Source organism: Ceratotherium simum, chromosome 7, assembly GCF_057802395.1.
Source record: "Ceratotherium simum simum isolate JZ-2026a chromosome 7, ASM5780239v1, whole genome shotgun sequence".
Classification (NCBI taxonomy): domain Eukaryota; kingdom Metazoa; phylum Chordata; class Mammalia; order Perissodactyla; family Rhinocerotidae; genus Ceratotherium; species Ceratotherium simum.
Genome location: NC_141906.1, coordinates 69226653 through 69242608, shown reverse-complemented (window position 1 = coordinate 69242608; position 15956 = coordinate 69226653). Strand labels below are relative to the sequence as shown.

Genomic DNA, 15956 nt, shown 5'->3' with positions numbered 1-15956 from the left:
GCTCAGAAGTTCAGAAAGGTTCCCAAGTTTATGGAGTTAATAAACAACAGAACTAGGATTTGACCCAGATCCAACTGACTCTAGAACCCGAGTGCTGGCTGGGCAGGAGCATGGGACTGGGAAGGTGAAAAGATAGTTGCATGTGGGAATCTGCTAGGATTTGAATGGGCTTTAGATAGGCCCAGAGGAAAGGAGATGAGAGGGTTTCTAAGGGAAACAATGGAAGGTTAGAGAATGTTCTCCTCTTAGCAGACCAATGTATTGGAGGATGGAGGAAGAGTGGGAAATTAGATGGGGTAGGCACATTGGCAGTCCCAATCTGTCAATGGAGTGTAGACTCCATGTGGTAAAAAGAAACTAGGAGACACTAAAGGGTTATTTAGGGGGTGGCTGACATGATAAAGAGTAATCTTTAAAATTCATCAAGGAGATGAAGAGCTAGGAAGGTCACTGAGAAGAACTCTGCATTGAAATACTTTTTTCTCCCTTTGTTCCCTGTCTTGTCTTGGTGGCCACAGATGTCACTTAATCCAACCATGGCACTCAGGATTGAAGAGATTGCCCACTCTTTAGCCATAAACTACCTTCCCAGGGTTCATACCTAAGATCACAATTCTATTTTCAAAGACCAATAAAAGGCTCTGCAAATTGATGAGTGGAAGGAAACCTGAACTGGACACTTGGTCACAATTGTTGCTATCCCTGTAGAGAAGGCTATTCAGAAATATAATCTTGTTACAAGGTCCTGGGTATAAAGGAGGCATGGTACACGCATGCCAACACCATGACAATTCCATAAGATTGTCACGGACCCCCATCAACATTACCAATCAGCAACCACCCCTGAACTCACTCAGAAAGTACCCAACGGGACCAAAGCATCACACACTGGGACGGTGTTAGATCTTTCTTGATCTGAGTAGACCAAATTAAATTTATACCTAAAGAACTAGTTTCCAGATTCCAGTGTCTTCCCAGCCACACATTATGTTCATAATAATGAATAAGTTAAAATTGCTGGTGCACAGTACTTTTAGGAAAACTGAAGAGGCAAAATGAATAGCTGGAATTCTCTGGGTGATGACCAGAACATAAACAATGCTGAAAACTGATGGGGCCAAAAGACATCTGGCGAGCTGAGTTGGCTGGTTGTGGTGCCCTGGGAATAGGGAGATGTTATCTGTCAAAGGGAATATAAATTCTGCAAACTAAACTTGGCAGTATGGGGAAAACGTGTTTAACCTCATTTTCCTCCCTGTTTGTAATTTTCCTTTTCTACTCTTCAACTTGAGTTTACTCTGGAAGTGTAACATTTATTCCAACAAAATGTGCCTGGTGAGGTCTCTCAGTGATTAAAGACATCTGCTTAGTATGCATTAACTTCAGTGCAGTACTGGCACCTCTCTGAGGATATCTTTGCTAAGCCTTCAGTAGGCTGATATTGCTTCATTTTCTTTAGGTGTATAAACTGAAGAGGCAATTTTGGCCTGCTATGAAGTCCAAAGAAAATGATACTCAGCTCCTTGGGCTTGTTAGCCTTTACTCTTGGCTAGTGACTATCAGATATTGCTGAAGCACATTTGGAAAGGAACTTTACCTGCTGAAACTTCTTTTGGAAAATCAGAATATTATACTGTAAATCATGAAAGAGGGAAAATGCTGTACTATAAAGCTTAGCCAGGTGTGATATAATCATTTTATTGAGATTATGGTACGGGCAAATCTTTTTTCTTCTGGGTAATGGCTAGTAGTTTGAGTTTTAAAAAAAGCTATTATGTTTCCTTAATTATATAAAGTTAAAAGTGTGAAATCCATTTTAGCATGTTGAAAACATTTGGGTTTTTAAGATAGTATCACAGATGTACATATTCCAGATTCAAATTACTTGGAATTTTAGATTCTAAATATTGTAAGTTAAAGTTAAAATGAAATCAAGTGTAAGTTAACCTGTGGTTTTTTTTTTTTTTTTTTTTTGCTTCTAGTTATTTTTGGGTAAATAAATGAGGATAGGATGTGAGACTGGCAAACAATATTTGCTGGGAGGACCCATTATTGTGATTGAATTCCAAGTAACATTTTTTTAGTCGCATCCCATTCTCACCAAAAAAAAAGGAGTCCTGTTGTGTTTTAAACAGATACTGAAAACCTCAATTCTATTTGTGAACCTTTTTCTTTTTTAAAATATCTTACCTACAGACAGATTCTCTAGGAGCCAGCCAACAATCTAGGCCTAACACTTTAGCTTCATAGTTCAAAATACAAAAAGTAGGGTAAGGGGGAAATGAGTGACTAAAAACAAAATGAAAATGGCCAATACATCTTGGAAAGCACTTTACCACAATTAATAGGTGACCTCACCAGGGATAGCACACCCTCTAGAAACCATATTCACCACAGATCACCGAAACCATTATACTGAATATTAACTAAAGGCCAAAGGATTGGATTTATGTAATATTTTTTAAATATACATTTTATAAATATAAGGATGTTGTGTGGATTATTAAATAATTCATCTGTATTCCTGAAGTGTCATATTTTCTATGATTCTTGTTAATTTGCATGAACTAGAGAGAAAAAAGGTATTGAGATAGTTGGATTGGACCTATCAAATACTAAAATTGATCCCAGAAGAAAATATCCAAGGGTTCATAGCTTAATTCTAGACCATCTATGCTTCTCATCAGAAATCTGAAAAGGGCTGACATAAATGAGTTGTAAGGATATCTGACTATGTTATAAGAACTTCACGCAGAATCTGTAAAGGTTTTAGCCCTGGAAGGATTCCTAGGTGAGAATGGGCAGCCATTTCATATTTTACTTTAGGTTGCCTCCTCACTTTTGTTTTTGTCATGACCTCAATCAGGCCCCTTTGAAAGGTAAGAGTATATTGGTGAATACAAACCCCTTTTCTTTGCCTGCTCTCATTTCTTAAGTGGTCTAGGAAAAGACACCCTACCAGGCAGTGGCCTGTTTTAAATCCTTAGGCTCCCCTCCCTCCCACTGACTTCTTGCCCTCCTCCCCTTCACATTCCTGCTACTTAGAAAGACAGTGAGGCAAACAAGGCCTCACGCTTTAACATTTTAATAAGGAACCATCCAGCTATCCTCTCCCTAGTACGGGCACAAGGTGCAGGGTTATTCCCTTACAGGAGTGGGTGTTTTAAAATCTGGGTGGGAGATGACATGCTACAAATCTAGAACTTAAAAATTGTAAGACCAGCCTTTTCACACTTTTCTACCAACTTTCCATTGGCTGTGCGGAAATAAACAAAGATCACCAAATGAGAACAGGCTACTTATTCAGAGCTTGCTATATAACACGAGAGCCGGCCACCTTCACTTGGTTTGGCAAAGACTCACAGGCAGGCAATGAAAAAAAAGGGGCAGGCTCCAGGTGCGCTCTGATTGGAGACTGTTGGCATGGGGAAGCTGGAGGCGGGCTAACTAGAAGCGGGGCTTCTCATATGATTGGTTTGGGGAACATATTTGGCTCTCTCTGATTGGTCCCGAGTTGGAAGCAGGGGCAAAATTAGGGAAGCTAGCCGTCAACGACCCAGTCCTGCCGATTCGGCGCAGATCATTGCAGAGGCTGTGGTTTGGCTTCCCGAGCTGGTTGCTGCAGAGGTTGTGGGTCGGAGTTCTGTTGTAACATATGGTGTGGCATTGTCCTTTATAAACAGTTTTTATTTTACCTTGACCTAGCTAGCTTTCTAGCTTTAAATTTTTGTTTTACCTGGAGCAAGACAGCATCGCTGTTATTTCTGTTAGGGATAAACGGAGACATTACGATATGAAAAGCATTTATGGGAACAAACACATATCTTTATAGTGAGGGTCAGGGAGGAGAAAGAATCACCCTCAGCCTTCTGCTTCCCCATTTCTTTAAAGAACTCCATTTCCATTACAACTGACTCCTCAGCAGCTTTCCCCTCCTTTAGGGGAGGCCCGGCTTCTCCCGCCTCCCCCCCCCCCCCGCCCCTTTCTTTGAGGATGGCCTAGCGGGGCCGGGAAAGGAAGGTCGCTGCCCCAGCCCCCGCCTCCTCCCCAAGGCGCGCTCTCCCGGCCGGCCGCCCTCCGCCACCCAGCGAGCCCTCGCGGCCGGGCCCTCCCCTAACAGCCCCCTCCCCCTTCGGCTCGCCCTCGCGGCCCGGGCCTCCCCTTCGGCCGCCCATCGGCACGCCCTCTCGCCCCCCTCACCCCCCAGCGCAGCGCACCCCGTTCCCCTGCCCGCCCCCGCGTGCTCTCCAGGGTCCTCCCGGTTGTACGCCCCCTCCCAACCCCGGCGTGCCCTCCGGTCCAGGCCGGCCCCCCATACCCCCTCCACACCCGGGCGCCCGCCGGTGCCTCCGGGCCACTAGTTCCGCGCGTTCCTGGACGGAGGCGCGCCCCGGAGTGGCTCGGACGCGGCCCCCTTGTTCCTGCAGCAGCCTCCTGGGCCCACGGGAGATGGCAGGTCAGCTCTCCCGTCCCCAAGCCGGTCCCCGAAAGGCCGTTCTCGGAACGCCCCCTTGGTCAGGAATAAGCAGATCCTCCTCTGGTCTCGACCCCCGATTCCCACTGTGAGGGGGCGAAGGCCGGGCGGACTCTTCCCCATCCCCCAGTCGTTTCTCCTCAGCTGTGGAAAAGGCGGCCTTCCTTCTCTCAGGAAGAACTCGGTATTTCCCCTTCAACTGTCCCTAACTCGGGCGCCCGCGGGGCCGCGGGGGCAGTGAGAGCACGGCCCTCCATTTTCTTCTCCGGGAGCTGCCCCGGCCCGGCTTGCTCCTGCCGCGAAGCCCGAGACGCTGTGACGCCGCGGCGGGCGCAGCGGCGGCGGCTGGGCTCTCGCCATCTTGCGAGGAGGAGGAGCCGCGGCCGCCGCCATGCGGAGAGGCAGAGAGAGACGGCGGCGGGGGGGGGACGGGCGGCGGGCCGGCGAGGGAGGGGGAAGGGGAGCCGAGTTAGCTCAGCCCGGGCGGCGACTTCGGCGGCGCCATGAGAGCGGGCAGCGGCGGAGGTAGGGCTGGCCGGCCGGCCGGGGAAGCGGCAGGCTCGGGCTCCGCAGCTGAGCGGCCCCCCGAGCAGGGCGGGGGCGGGGTGGGCGGAGGCAGAGGCGAGGGGCCGGGTGGGGGCGGGCGGAGGTTTCTGAAGAGGAAGGAGCCGCCGCCATTTTGGGAGCTTCGAGTCAACAATAAAGGACCGAGGGTGCCGAGCGGGAGTGGCCTCTGGGGTAGGACTCGGACCCGAGCCTCGGGGAGTGGGGTGCGATGGGGGGGTCGAGGTCAGCGGTGCCGCTGGGGCTGCGGAGAGCCCCCCGGCCGGCGTGGGAGGCGCTCTGAGGCGGAGGCCTGAGGCCTGGCCGGGCCCTGGGGAGGAAGGCCAGCGGCGGGCGGCAGCTGTGTGGGGTGGGGGCGCTGAGGGGAGTAGCTATGGGGATGTCGTGGCGGCGGGGTCCGGATAAGGAGCGGGCGAAGTACTTGGAGCAGCTTCGTAGAAGACGAGGGAATGTGGGGCCATAGGGGGCGGCAAGGACTTCGGGAGGCGGTGGAGGTTATAGGGTACGAGGCGGCCCTATAGGGGGCGGCAGGGATATGCAGTATTGCAGGGCTCGGTTTAGAAGCGGACCGGCAGCTGCTTGATCGGAATAAGGCCTTGTATGTAGGTCGATAACAAGAGGGTGATTATGGAGCCCCAAGTCGTAGAGGAAAGGAGGGGCTTTCTGAGTTAAGATTTCTCTTTGGGGCCTTATAGGGGAAGTCCCTATTTCCGACCCGCGGGGCTGGTTCGCTGCTCTGTGGCGCAGATTCGATTGCAGGGCCCCAACCCTTTTGTGTTTATGGTCGCAGGGAGCTGACTTGAAGTGTGTGTTTTGGGGGGCGGGGGGAGTAAGAAATTACTGCCCTGCAGTTACGGGGTTCAAATCATTGGCTTGTTTCTTTCCCTTAACGCTCACTCCCTTTTCTCTTAACAGTCCCTTTAGCCCTCAGAATAGAACAGTCACTCCAACTTGCAGACCAAGCTTAGAGAAACTGCGCTGCATTTGCAAACAAAAGCTTTTGTTGGAGATGACGATACGGTTTTGGGTCTGAAACTGTCAGTTGCTAACTACAATCTGGGAAGTGCTGCAATTAACTCCGCAAGGGGCTCCTCCCAAGTAGTCTACGTTTTCGTTAGTATTTTTGAAAATCTAAATTGCAAATCTAAATTGAGAAGAGGTAGGAGGAATGTTTCCTTCTCTGAGACATAAAGCTGCAGTGCAGGTTTCATTTTAATTAAGAGAGGAGCAGTTATCACAGTCACATTTTGGATCTAGGGAGATATGAGGTCTTGCATGATGGACTGTAATGATACCATTTAATCTTTAGAGGTTGCCCTCTTCATCCTCTTAGTGCTTTGCAAACAGCTACGTGATATTGTTGATCATAATATAAACCTGTCAATACAGGAAGCCGTTTACTGCCTTGAACTGAAATTAGGTGGTTGTTAACCACGGTCTGCTTCAGTCAGCCACATTCTGGGAGACTTCCAAATATACAGCTTTGTGTATGTGATAATCAGGATTTGCTTGTGAGCGACTTTATCTTCAATTTTAAAAAAAGGAAGACACACCGAAGGAGTATTTGAGAAAAATTTTAGTGTTTGAGAAGCCTTGGTGTATGGCAAAAATAACACTAATTAATAAGCTAGTGTATTTTTTGGCAAGAAATGTAAAGGAGTTAAAAAAGAACAAACCCAACAGAGTAGGCCTTTGTAAACTAAGTTTTCATTTACTACATTTTAAAATAAGAATTCGATTTTAGGAATAATTAAAAATGGAGGAGGTTGACCAGTTCGTTTTGGAAACAACTATTGGTACTCTGGCTTTCTTGGAAAGTTTGATTAGAGTTACTAGTGTGTTTAGCTGTTCACAGATTTTTTTAACACAAGTAATTTCCTTTTTGTGTGTTTATAATTTTTTTTAATGATAATGCTGTTTTAAGTTAGGATATACTTTTTGAAAAGTGTTATATTGAAATGTAGCTAATAGTTTTTTAGTATTCAGATTTTATTAAGGTAGGTAAAGATTTTTTTGGCTGGTTTTCAAGTCAGAAAATTTTAACGTATGCACGTCTGTATCCCTGCTTCAGTTATTGTTTTAAAGGGCAAAAACTTTGGGGGAAAAAAATGCATTTTTCTTCATCAAGTTTAACTTCTGTAATTGAAATTCATAGGGGCACAATTTGTTTTTTCTGAAAGCATAAAGTCAAAAACTCACGTAACCCTTCAAGGATTCTCAGTTGCTGTCAGAAATAGGGGGAAAAAATTTAATTGTCTTGCCTTATTCATATGTACATTTACATTAATTAATTGTGTGATGCTTCATTGAGTTGTAATACAATTAAGTGTAATGAATCATTGACTTTTAGAGGTGGCAGAGAATTTGCCAGGGTGGAAACTGAAGGAGATTGTCATTTGACAACTAATGCTAATTTAATCACCTATCTTTCTAGCTAATCTCTGGGTTGCTTTGAATGACAATTTAAAATATTTGAGATTGGTCAAACCCAATATGGGTTTGGTTTTTGAGGCAGTTCATCTTTTTGTGTCTCTGTTAGGCTTGCTAGTGATTTGGTGTAAGTACAGCTGTATTCTTAATACTTTAAAAGAGGAGGGTTCTTCTAAAGGAGTTCTTTATAAGGGAAACAAAACTGTGTGTTTGTTTTTTTAACTTTCCTGTATTTGCTAATTTAACTTTTTCTTTCTTTCAGATTGAAGTGAGTGAATTCAGATATATAACTCAACCTTGTTAGAGGGCTTTTTCAAAAATAAAAAGTTGATTCGGTGCATGAGAGCAAGTTACTGCTGCTTACCGTTCAGAGACTTACAGGTGCTTGCCTGCATTGCAATAAAGGACTCATATACTGAGCAAGACTTATATTTATCTCTTCGTTTTGGAGAGCCTAATAAACTGTTATTACAGTTTCTCTACTGACTTTCAAAAGTTTTAAAGTTTGAAAGAGACATCTTTACAATTAATACAGCATGAGCACGGCCAGAACAGAGAACCCTGTTATAATGGGTCTATCCAGTCAAAATGGTCAGCTGAGGGGCCCTGTGAAGCCCAGCGGTGGCCCTGGAGGAGGGGGCACACAGACACAGCAACAGATGAACCAGCTGAAAACCACCAACACAATCAATAATGGCACTCAGCAGCAAGCACAGAGTATGACCACCACTATTAAGTAAGTGATAGAATAAATAATAAATACGCTTGGACTAAAGAAATTTCTTTTTGTTACTTAGTTGTTGACTACTTTGTCTACCTTAATTTAACCATTTTTGATCGCACATAGAGGACAGATGACTTTGTTTTATGGCTGGTAGATATTTGCAATAGAATAATGTATTTCTGTCATTCAGGTGTATTAAGTAGTAAACATAGGCACAGATGGTATGTGTTAATTTTGTGTAGATTATTTTTTGAAACATTTCTGGCTTTCATAATTAGCTCAGATTCATCTTGTTTTTGCCCTTATGGCTTTTTCCCTAGTGTTATAACTGCACCATACCCTAGTTTAAACGGCAGTTAACGCCAATTTCAAGTTTTAAATTTAAGGACTTGCCCAGGCTTCTGAACTTCAGACATACTCACTCATGGAAAATTATCCATAACATTTTTTTTTTAGTTTAGGAACTTTGCTTTTCTACTTGTTTTGTTTTTAATAAGCTTTCTCCTCCTTTTACACACACGCACAGAAAATAACAAGCAGTTATATATGTTAGGGAACTCAGGATTTTCAACTCTTGGAAACACACATGTATGAATAGACCCCAACCCCTTTGTTGCCTCTAAAAATTCATCTTACAGCAGAATATATTTTCTTTTAAATCTGAAAGTTTGTAAGCTACTTGTCATCTTTAAGTGTACACTTTAAATTATTTGAATGGTAACTACCACTGTAAAGATTCCATTCATAGAAAATTTACCTTTAAGACCCTTCACTCCATTTGAGATTTGGCTTTGTTGTTAAGAATCTAACCGTATAAGTTGATTTAACCTCTAGAAGTCTTCATAAGATGATGCAACTGGTTCACTGAACTAAAGGCTGTGTTTTATTACAACCTAGATCTTTTCAATGCTTAAGAAGTACTTCCTAAAGAAGAGTAGCCCTTATACCTACCAGAATATTATATAGATGATTACTGCTACATGGTTCACTAGTTACCTATAAGAATTAATTTCCAACAGAATTGGTTTCGTCACTGGGAGAATTGGCGTTAATGCATATTCTATTATTTTTAAGGTGAATTCTTTAATTAGTATAAATATCAAGAATATTTTCTAAATTGTAGTTCATCTTGACAAACTATGAATAGGCTAGCAAAATTTAGGCTATTTTTAATTCTTAAGGCTAGAAACATAAAGCTGTGTTATTTCATTATGAGAGTATTTTGTACTTAAATTCTGATTTGAGACAGCAGTGGATTTTGCTTTTCCTAGGATTAATGGTTTCTTTTCAGTTCTGTGGGTTCTTTAAATCTGTTTAAGTGTCATCTCTTTCATGAAGGCTTGTAGATCCCATCAACTGTCTCATAACTCTTCTAATACTTATCTCTGTCACTTATTTTCTCATTTTAAATAGTTTTTTTTTACCTCCTAAGAATGTGAACTCCTTGTTGGCAGATTTTGCATTGTATCTTCTGCATTTTTATTCAGTGTTTATTGAATTTGACAATGTGGGACCCTGGCCTACTACTAGCATGTTCATTTGACATTTTTGCTCAGAAACTGTGTGTGGTATAGGCTGAGGAGAAAGGCTTTAGTACTCTTGGAATTGGTAGCAGGTAGTTACCTGTGTTAAAGTATCTTGGATTTTGTGGGACCTAGCTTTAAGTAAAATAAGTGCTCATCTTTCTAAATCAAGACTCTCGAGATATTTGGGGGCCTCTGATTATATGAGAGTCACTATAATGAAATTAGTGAAAAGGTTAATTTCTTTTGAAGACAACACAGTTGAAAGTATTGTCTGCTTTATTGACAGTCCTCTTTCTGTTAGGTACTTTGGGTATTATATTATTTGAGGTTTTTACCTGATCAAAAAGAAATTTTTCTATTACATTCTCTTTCATGGTTTCGAGCATCCTAGTAAAAAAAGATGAAGAGAGATGTTCATTAACAGCTAATACTGAGTTCTGTTTTGCCAGGCCCTGTGCCGAGTGCCTTATATAAATTATTCAATGTAATTCTTAACCCATTTTATATATGAGAGAATGGAGGCTTAGAAAAGTAGCTGCTGCAAGGTCAGAGAACTATATCAGGTCTGAAACTTGATAGAGTCCTTGGTTTTAACTATTCACCAGAAGTTACAATCAGATGTCTACAGGAGACTGTGCCAAATGAGAGGGTACTTGCCCTGTTTAAAGGGGTCAGCTGCTTGACTTTAAACTCCAGTTATTAAGTTGTGTCAAACTGTTGCCGTGCAGAAACTTGGAACCAGTGTTGCTAAAGCTTCCAGTTTTTTTAAGAAAAGCCAGAATCTGGAGTTTTACATGAAATCTAATTTTTAAATACTGGCAACTAATTTAAATTAAAATACTCCGTAAGTCAAACAAAACACAGGGGTTACCACTTGTGATAACAGTTGCACTGTATACTACACTACTTCTCCTAAGAGAATGGGTGCCTTATTCCCTTCTATTCTTGATTTTTTTTTTTTTTAATCCTCCCTAGGTTATTCCTGGTAAGAAGAGCAGTTTTTCTAAAGTTGTTGTTTCTGTTAATTATATTTTTAAGTAAATGGCAATATATTAAACTTACTGTGCTTTTTAGAACTTATTATAATGGAGATGAATCGTCTTTGTATTATTAGAAAAGTGATGATGTGAATTCTGATACTTCAGTTTTACTGTATTCTCTCTAGACCTGGTGATGACTGGAAAAAGACTTTAAAACTCCCTCCAAAGGATCTAAGAATCAAAACTTCGGTAAGTTCATTGTAAAATTCCAGTGGAAAAATGATGTGGAAACTCTAAAAGTGGAGTAGTTACTTAATAGCAATAGGCATTATGTGTTTACTCTTAAGTAAGTTGAAATGGTGAATTTGATGATTTGCCAAATTCATATGGATTGCCAAAAATTTCCACTATTTGGAGGAATTCTATTAATAGTAATCTAATGTGTGTATATATTACATATTGTCTTTATAGATGTGTATATCTGATTTAGTTTATGGAATACTTTTACGGTTTTCAAGGCATATTCTCAAAATTCTCATTTGCACCCAGCAGCACAGTAAGATTCAGGCTGGGTATTATCCCCATTTTGTGGATGAGAAAACAGAAATTGAGAAGTTAGTTCTTTTAGCCCAGTTTCTCAACCAAGGGTGATTTTTGTCCCCTAGGGGGCATTTAGCAATAGCTAGAGACATTTTTGGTTATCACACCTAAAGGGATGCTACAGGACAGCCCCTTACAACAAAGAATTTTCTGGCTCAAATGTCAGTAGTGCTGAGCTTGAGAAACCCTGGTTTAGACTAGGGCAGTTGTAGGCAATGAGTGGTGGACCTAGGATTTAACTTCACATCTTGTGATTTGCAGTTCACAGCGTGATACTTATAGAAATAAGAGTATTCCACCAGTCCTTAAAAGAATATGACCACAAGGTCGTCTTCCCCCAAAATGTAGTTTTTAAATGGCTTGCATGTGTTAAAAAGACAGTGGTTATTCTTCAGGAATAGTTGAAATATAGGTCAAGACAGAGAACTAATGTGCATATATTTATATTTTAAATGGGGTAGATAAAGAATTAGTCTCTCAAACAAACTCTTAAGCATGCTAACAACCAAAGGAACACAGTTGTACAAAAGTTATTCTTTTGTTGTTGTTTTTTGTTTATTTGAGTAGGATGTGACCTCCACAAAAGGAAATGAGTTTGAAGATTACTGTTTGAAACGGGAGTTACTGATGGGAATTTTTGAAATGGGCTGGGAAAAGCCATCTCCTATTCAGGTATGTTTCATCTTTTTATCACATGTTTAATGTTATGAGTTGAGCATTACATACTTTTCTTTTTGTTCTGTAGTCATGATGTAATGAACCAAGATTTCTCTCATGTTTACGTGCACATATATACATGCAAACACACACACTTTTTCTGAACCTTTTAAGGATGAGTTACAATATCATGACCCGTTACCTCTCAATATTTCAGTGTGCAGTTTGTAAGACTAGGGATATTCTCTTGTATAACCATAGTACAGTTATCTTCAATTTAACGTTAATACAATATTTCTATCTCATCTGTCATTTGTATTCTAATTTTTAATTGACCCCAAAATGTCCTGGATAGCATTTTTTTTCCTCTTCTGTACAGGATCCATCCTAGGATCAGGTATTGCATGTTGTTAGGTCTCTTTAGCCTCTTTTAATCCTGAGCATTTCCCTAGTGTTTTTGTCTTTTATGACATTGACATATTAAAAATAGCCTTCCCCCCCCTTTTTTTTTTTCTGGTGAGGAAGATCATCCCTGAGCTAACATCCGTTGCCAATCCTCCTCTTTTTGCTGAGGAAGATTGGCCCTGGGCTAACATCTGTGCCCATCTTCCTCTACATTACATGTGGGATGCCGGCCACAGCATGGCTTGATAAGCAGCATGTGGGTCCGCACCCAGGATCCAAATCTGCAAACCCAGGGCTGCCAAAGCAGAGCACGCAAACTTAACCACTGCACCGCTGGGCTGATCCCCAAGCCCCCTTTTTTTTAATATAGAACATTCCTCATTTGGGGTTTGTCTCATTTCCATGTGATTAGATTCAAGTTATACATTCTTAGCCAGAATACTGCAGAAGTCATGTTGTGGCCTTCTCAGGGTATCACATTTGAAAGTATACAGTGTCCATCTATTCCTCATTAGTGATTTTAATTTTGATTACCCTGTCAAAGTGGTGTCTGCTTTTTCTACAGTATAATTACTGCTTTTCTCCCCCCTTTCCTTGAACTAATAAGCAGTCTGTGGGGAGCACTTTAAGACCATGACAATACCCTACTTTTCATCAAAATTTCCTCTGTCTTAGTTAGCATCCATTGATGATTCTTGCATGATCTCATCTTTACTCTAATGAATTATAAGTTTCCAACTAGCACTCTTTCCACATTTGCCCTGTAAAGAAGATCCTTTCCTTATCCCCTTCTTTTGTATCTATATATTATCATTATGGAGTCACGAATTCCTTTTTTTCCCCAATGGTGTTTTTGTGCTCACATTGTCCCAGATTTAGCGGGTATGAGCTCCTTCAAGCTGGTTCCTGTGTTTTTGTAATGTGCCTTTCATTTTTTTTTTTCTGATAGACTATTTTGTAGCAAGCAGTTTTAAGTTCACAGCAATAGAGTAGAAGTTACAGAAATTCCCCATGACCTCTGCTCCCACTCATGCATAACCTCCCCCATTATCAACGTTCCCCAGGAGAGGAATAACATTTGTTACAACTGATGAACCTACGTTGACACGTTATCACCCAAAGTCCATAGTTTACATTAGAGTTTGCTCTTGGTATTATGCATTCTGTGCGTTTGAGCAAATGTATAATGACGTGTATCCACCATTATAGTATCATACAGTATAGTTTCACTGCCCTAAAAATCCTCTGTGTTCCACCTATTCACCCTCCCAACTCTCTTCATTTTTGTTTTTTCTTTCTTTCTTTTTTTTTTTTTTTTTGATGAGGAAGATCAGCCCTGAGCTAACATCCGGTGCCAGTCCTCCTCTTTTTGCCGAGGTAGATTGGCCCTGGGCTAACATCCATGCCCATCTTCTTCCACTTTATATGGGACACCACCACAGCATGGCTTGATAAGTGGTGCGTAGGTGCGCACCCGGGATCCAAACCTGCGAACCCCAGGCCTCCAAAGCGGAGCATGCACACTTAACCACTGTGCCCCCGGGCCGGCCCCTCCCTTCAGTTTTCTTGAGCACCTCCTTTTTGGCATATCATGATACCAAGCTTATCTGTACCTACCCTGCCCCAGCCTTGGAATCAGCCATTTCTCCAAGGAGCCCTGATTCCAATTTGTGGGGAGCAGTAGTAGAGATCAAGATCTGAGCACTAGGTGCACTCGTTGCTCCTTGGCCATTTCAGTGGAAAGAGCAAGGAAATACATGTATGTATACACATATACACACGTGTAGACATAAACATGCATTATCCATAGACAAATTTGATAAACCTGTTGTCTTCATGTAAGTTGGAACTGTTGAGTTCAATCTGTACTAAGGATAAACCCTGTGACATCATTGAGCACTTTTTCATTGAGCAAACATGTTTTGGGTGACCTAGAAAGTGTTACACGCTGGGGCTGTGGTGATGAACAGACAGGGTTCCTGCCCTCACAGTCTGGTGGCAGACAGCTGATTGTACAGATAATTTCACTGTAATCTAATGGGCCCCTGTCTGGCTGAAATTACACATATATGTAGCCATTAGGAGAAGATGGAACCAACCTGGAAGAAGTGATCCGTGTTCCAAGCAGAGAACACTGGGGTGGTGATTGCCTAGGGGTGAGACTGTGCCTTTGTGAACAAACTGAAAGAAGTTTATTATGGCTGGAGAAAGTATCAGGATGAGGTTATTCATCATCATGTAAGCAATTTGAGTACAGATATTAAAAATACTTAGGAACCTACTTTTCTATAATGTAGTCATCCATTTTATATACAGGAATGAAAAATCTTAGAAGAACTCTTCTACTGTAGGGACTGTATCTTTCAACTTTATATCTCCAGTACTTAGCAAGGTGTATGGCAGGAAATAGTCCTTCAGGTGTTCAGTTGTATTTAGAATGCTTTGATGAAATTATGGTTAACATATGTCTGTAGGTAAACTTGGTCTAGGGAAGTGTTTAAGAGCCCTAGCTTTGCAGTCAGACTGCCCAGGTTGAATTCCAACTCCACTCTTTTTCTAAGTTGATTATTTGAGCTATCTCTCTAAGCCTCAGTTTCTTGACCTATAAAATTGATAAGATGTTATATACCATAGGGTTGTTGGGAAGATTAAGTGAGATAATTCATGTTAATATGCTTAGTACATGATAAATGCTCAGTAAATCTTATATGTTATTATTCCATATAGTAGTTTTATCAAAACAGGAGATTGGTTCATTTAGCAGGCTTAATTCTTAATGGAGCCTTGCTGGCTCCTGTTTCCCACTTTTGTATTAAAATATAAAATTGACTTTGTTATTTGCACTCTCAGTGTTGGTATAGCATATAGGCAATTAACTCTCCAGCTACTTAGCCAGTTTGATATCTAGCTTTTTCTGTAAAGCAGAAATAATACCTAATCTCCCTCACAGGGTTTTTATTGTGAGGATCAAATGTATAAACAAAATAATTTTGAAATGGCAAAACACTGTGTAAATACATATTAATTTAGATACGTAAAACCACCATTCACGTTACCTTTTTCTTCACTATTATTTTGCCTCAGAATCCGTGGAAAACATGAGATAATGTGTTTCTTAGAATCATTCAGTGTAACAAACCATAAATATTAGGATTTTAGAACCAAAAAAGAAATTAGAAATCCTCTAGTAAAATCCAACCTCGTGACTGGCTGCCTTCTATTCATTTTGTTCCTATGGACCTTCTCTCCTTACTTGTTTTCTTTTCTTTCTCCCTAAAATGTATCTTTTGTCTTCTGAAGTACTTAGTTTTACAGTTTTTATCCAGGCATTTTTTTTCAAAATATAAAAGCCTTGATCAGATAGGTATCATCTATGTTTGAATCTTTTTTAAGAGATGGAACTTAGTTGCAGTTTGGCTGTAAGATTATTGGAAAATGAGGCACTTAAAATCATATCTTCTCAAAAGAAGATTTTACACTGACATGCTGGAACCAGATATGCTGTAGATTGCTCCCACACATCTTTCTTTGGTGCAGCCATCTGTGACTCTAGTTCTAGGTCTGAATGCTGTGCCCAGTAGCATAACTATGCCGTT

At 41.4% G+C, this 15956-nt stretch overlaps 1 protein-coding gene across 4 annotated transcripts in view; it reads left to right on the top strand.

The window, feature by feature from the left end:
- The first annotated feature begins 4241 nt into the window (after nt 1-4241).
- DDX6 (DEAD-box helicase 6) overlaps nt 4242-15956 on the top strand; it is a 35950-nt gene continuing 24235 nt past the window's right edge. The window contains exons 1-4 of one of the 4 annotated variants that reach the window (XM_014785080.2): nt 4242-4456; nt 7731-8204; nt 10884-10947; nt 11866-11970. In XM_014785080.2, coding sequence (XP_014640566.1) covers nt 8005-8204; nt 10884-10947; nt 11866-11970 — 369 coding nt within the window. In that variant the 5' untranslated portion in view covers nt 4242-4456; nt 7731-8004. Of the gene's footprint in view, nt 4457-4514; nt 4659-4947; nt 5000-5132; nt 5213-7730; nt 8205-10883; nt 10948-11865; nt 11971-15956 lie in introns of those variants that run through there. The other 3 variants (XM_087433797.1, XM_004427246.3, XM_087433796.1) reach the window with 3 other exon arrangements.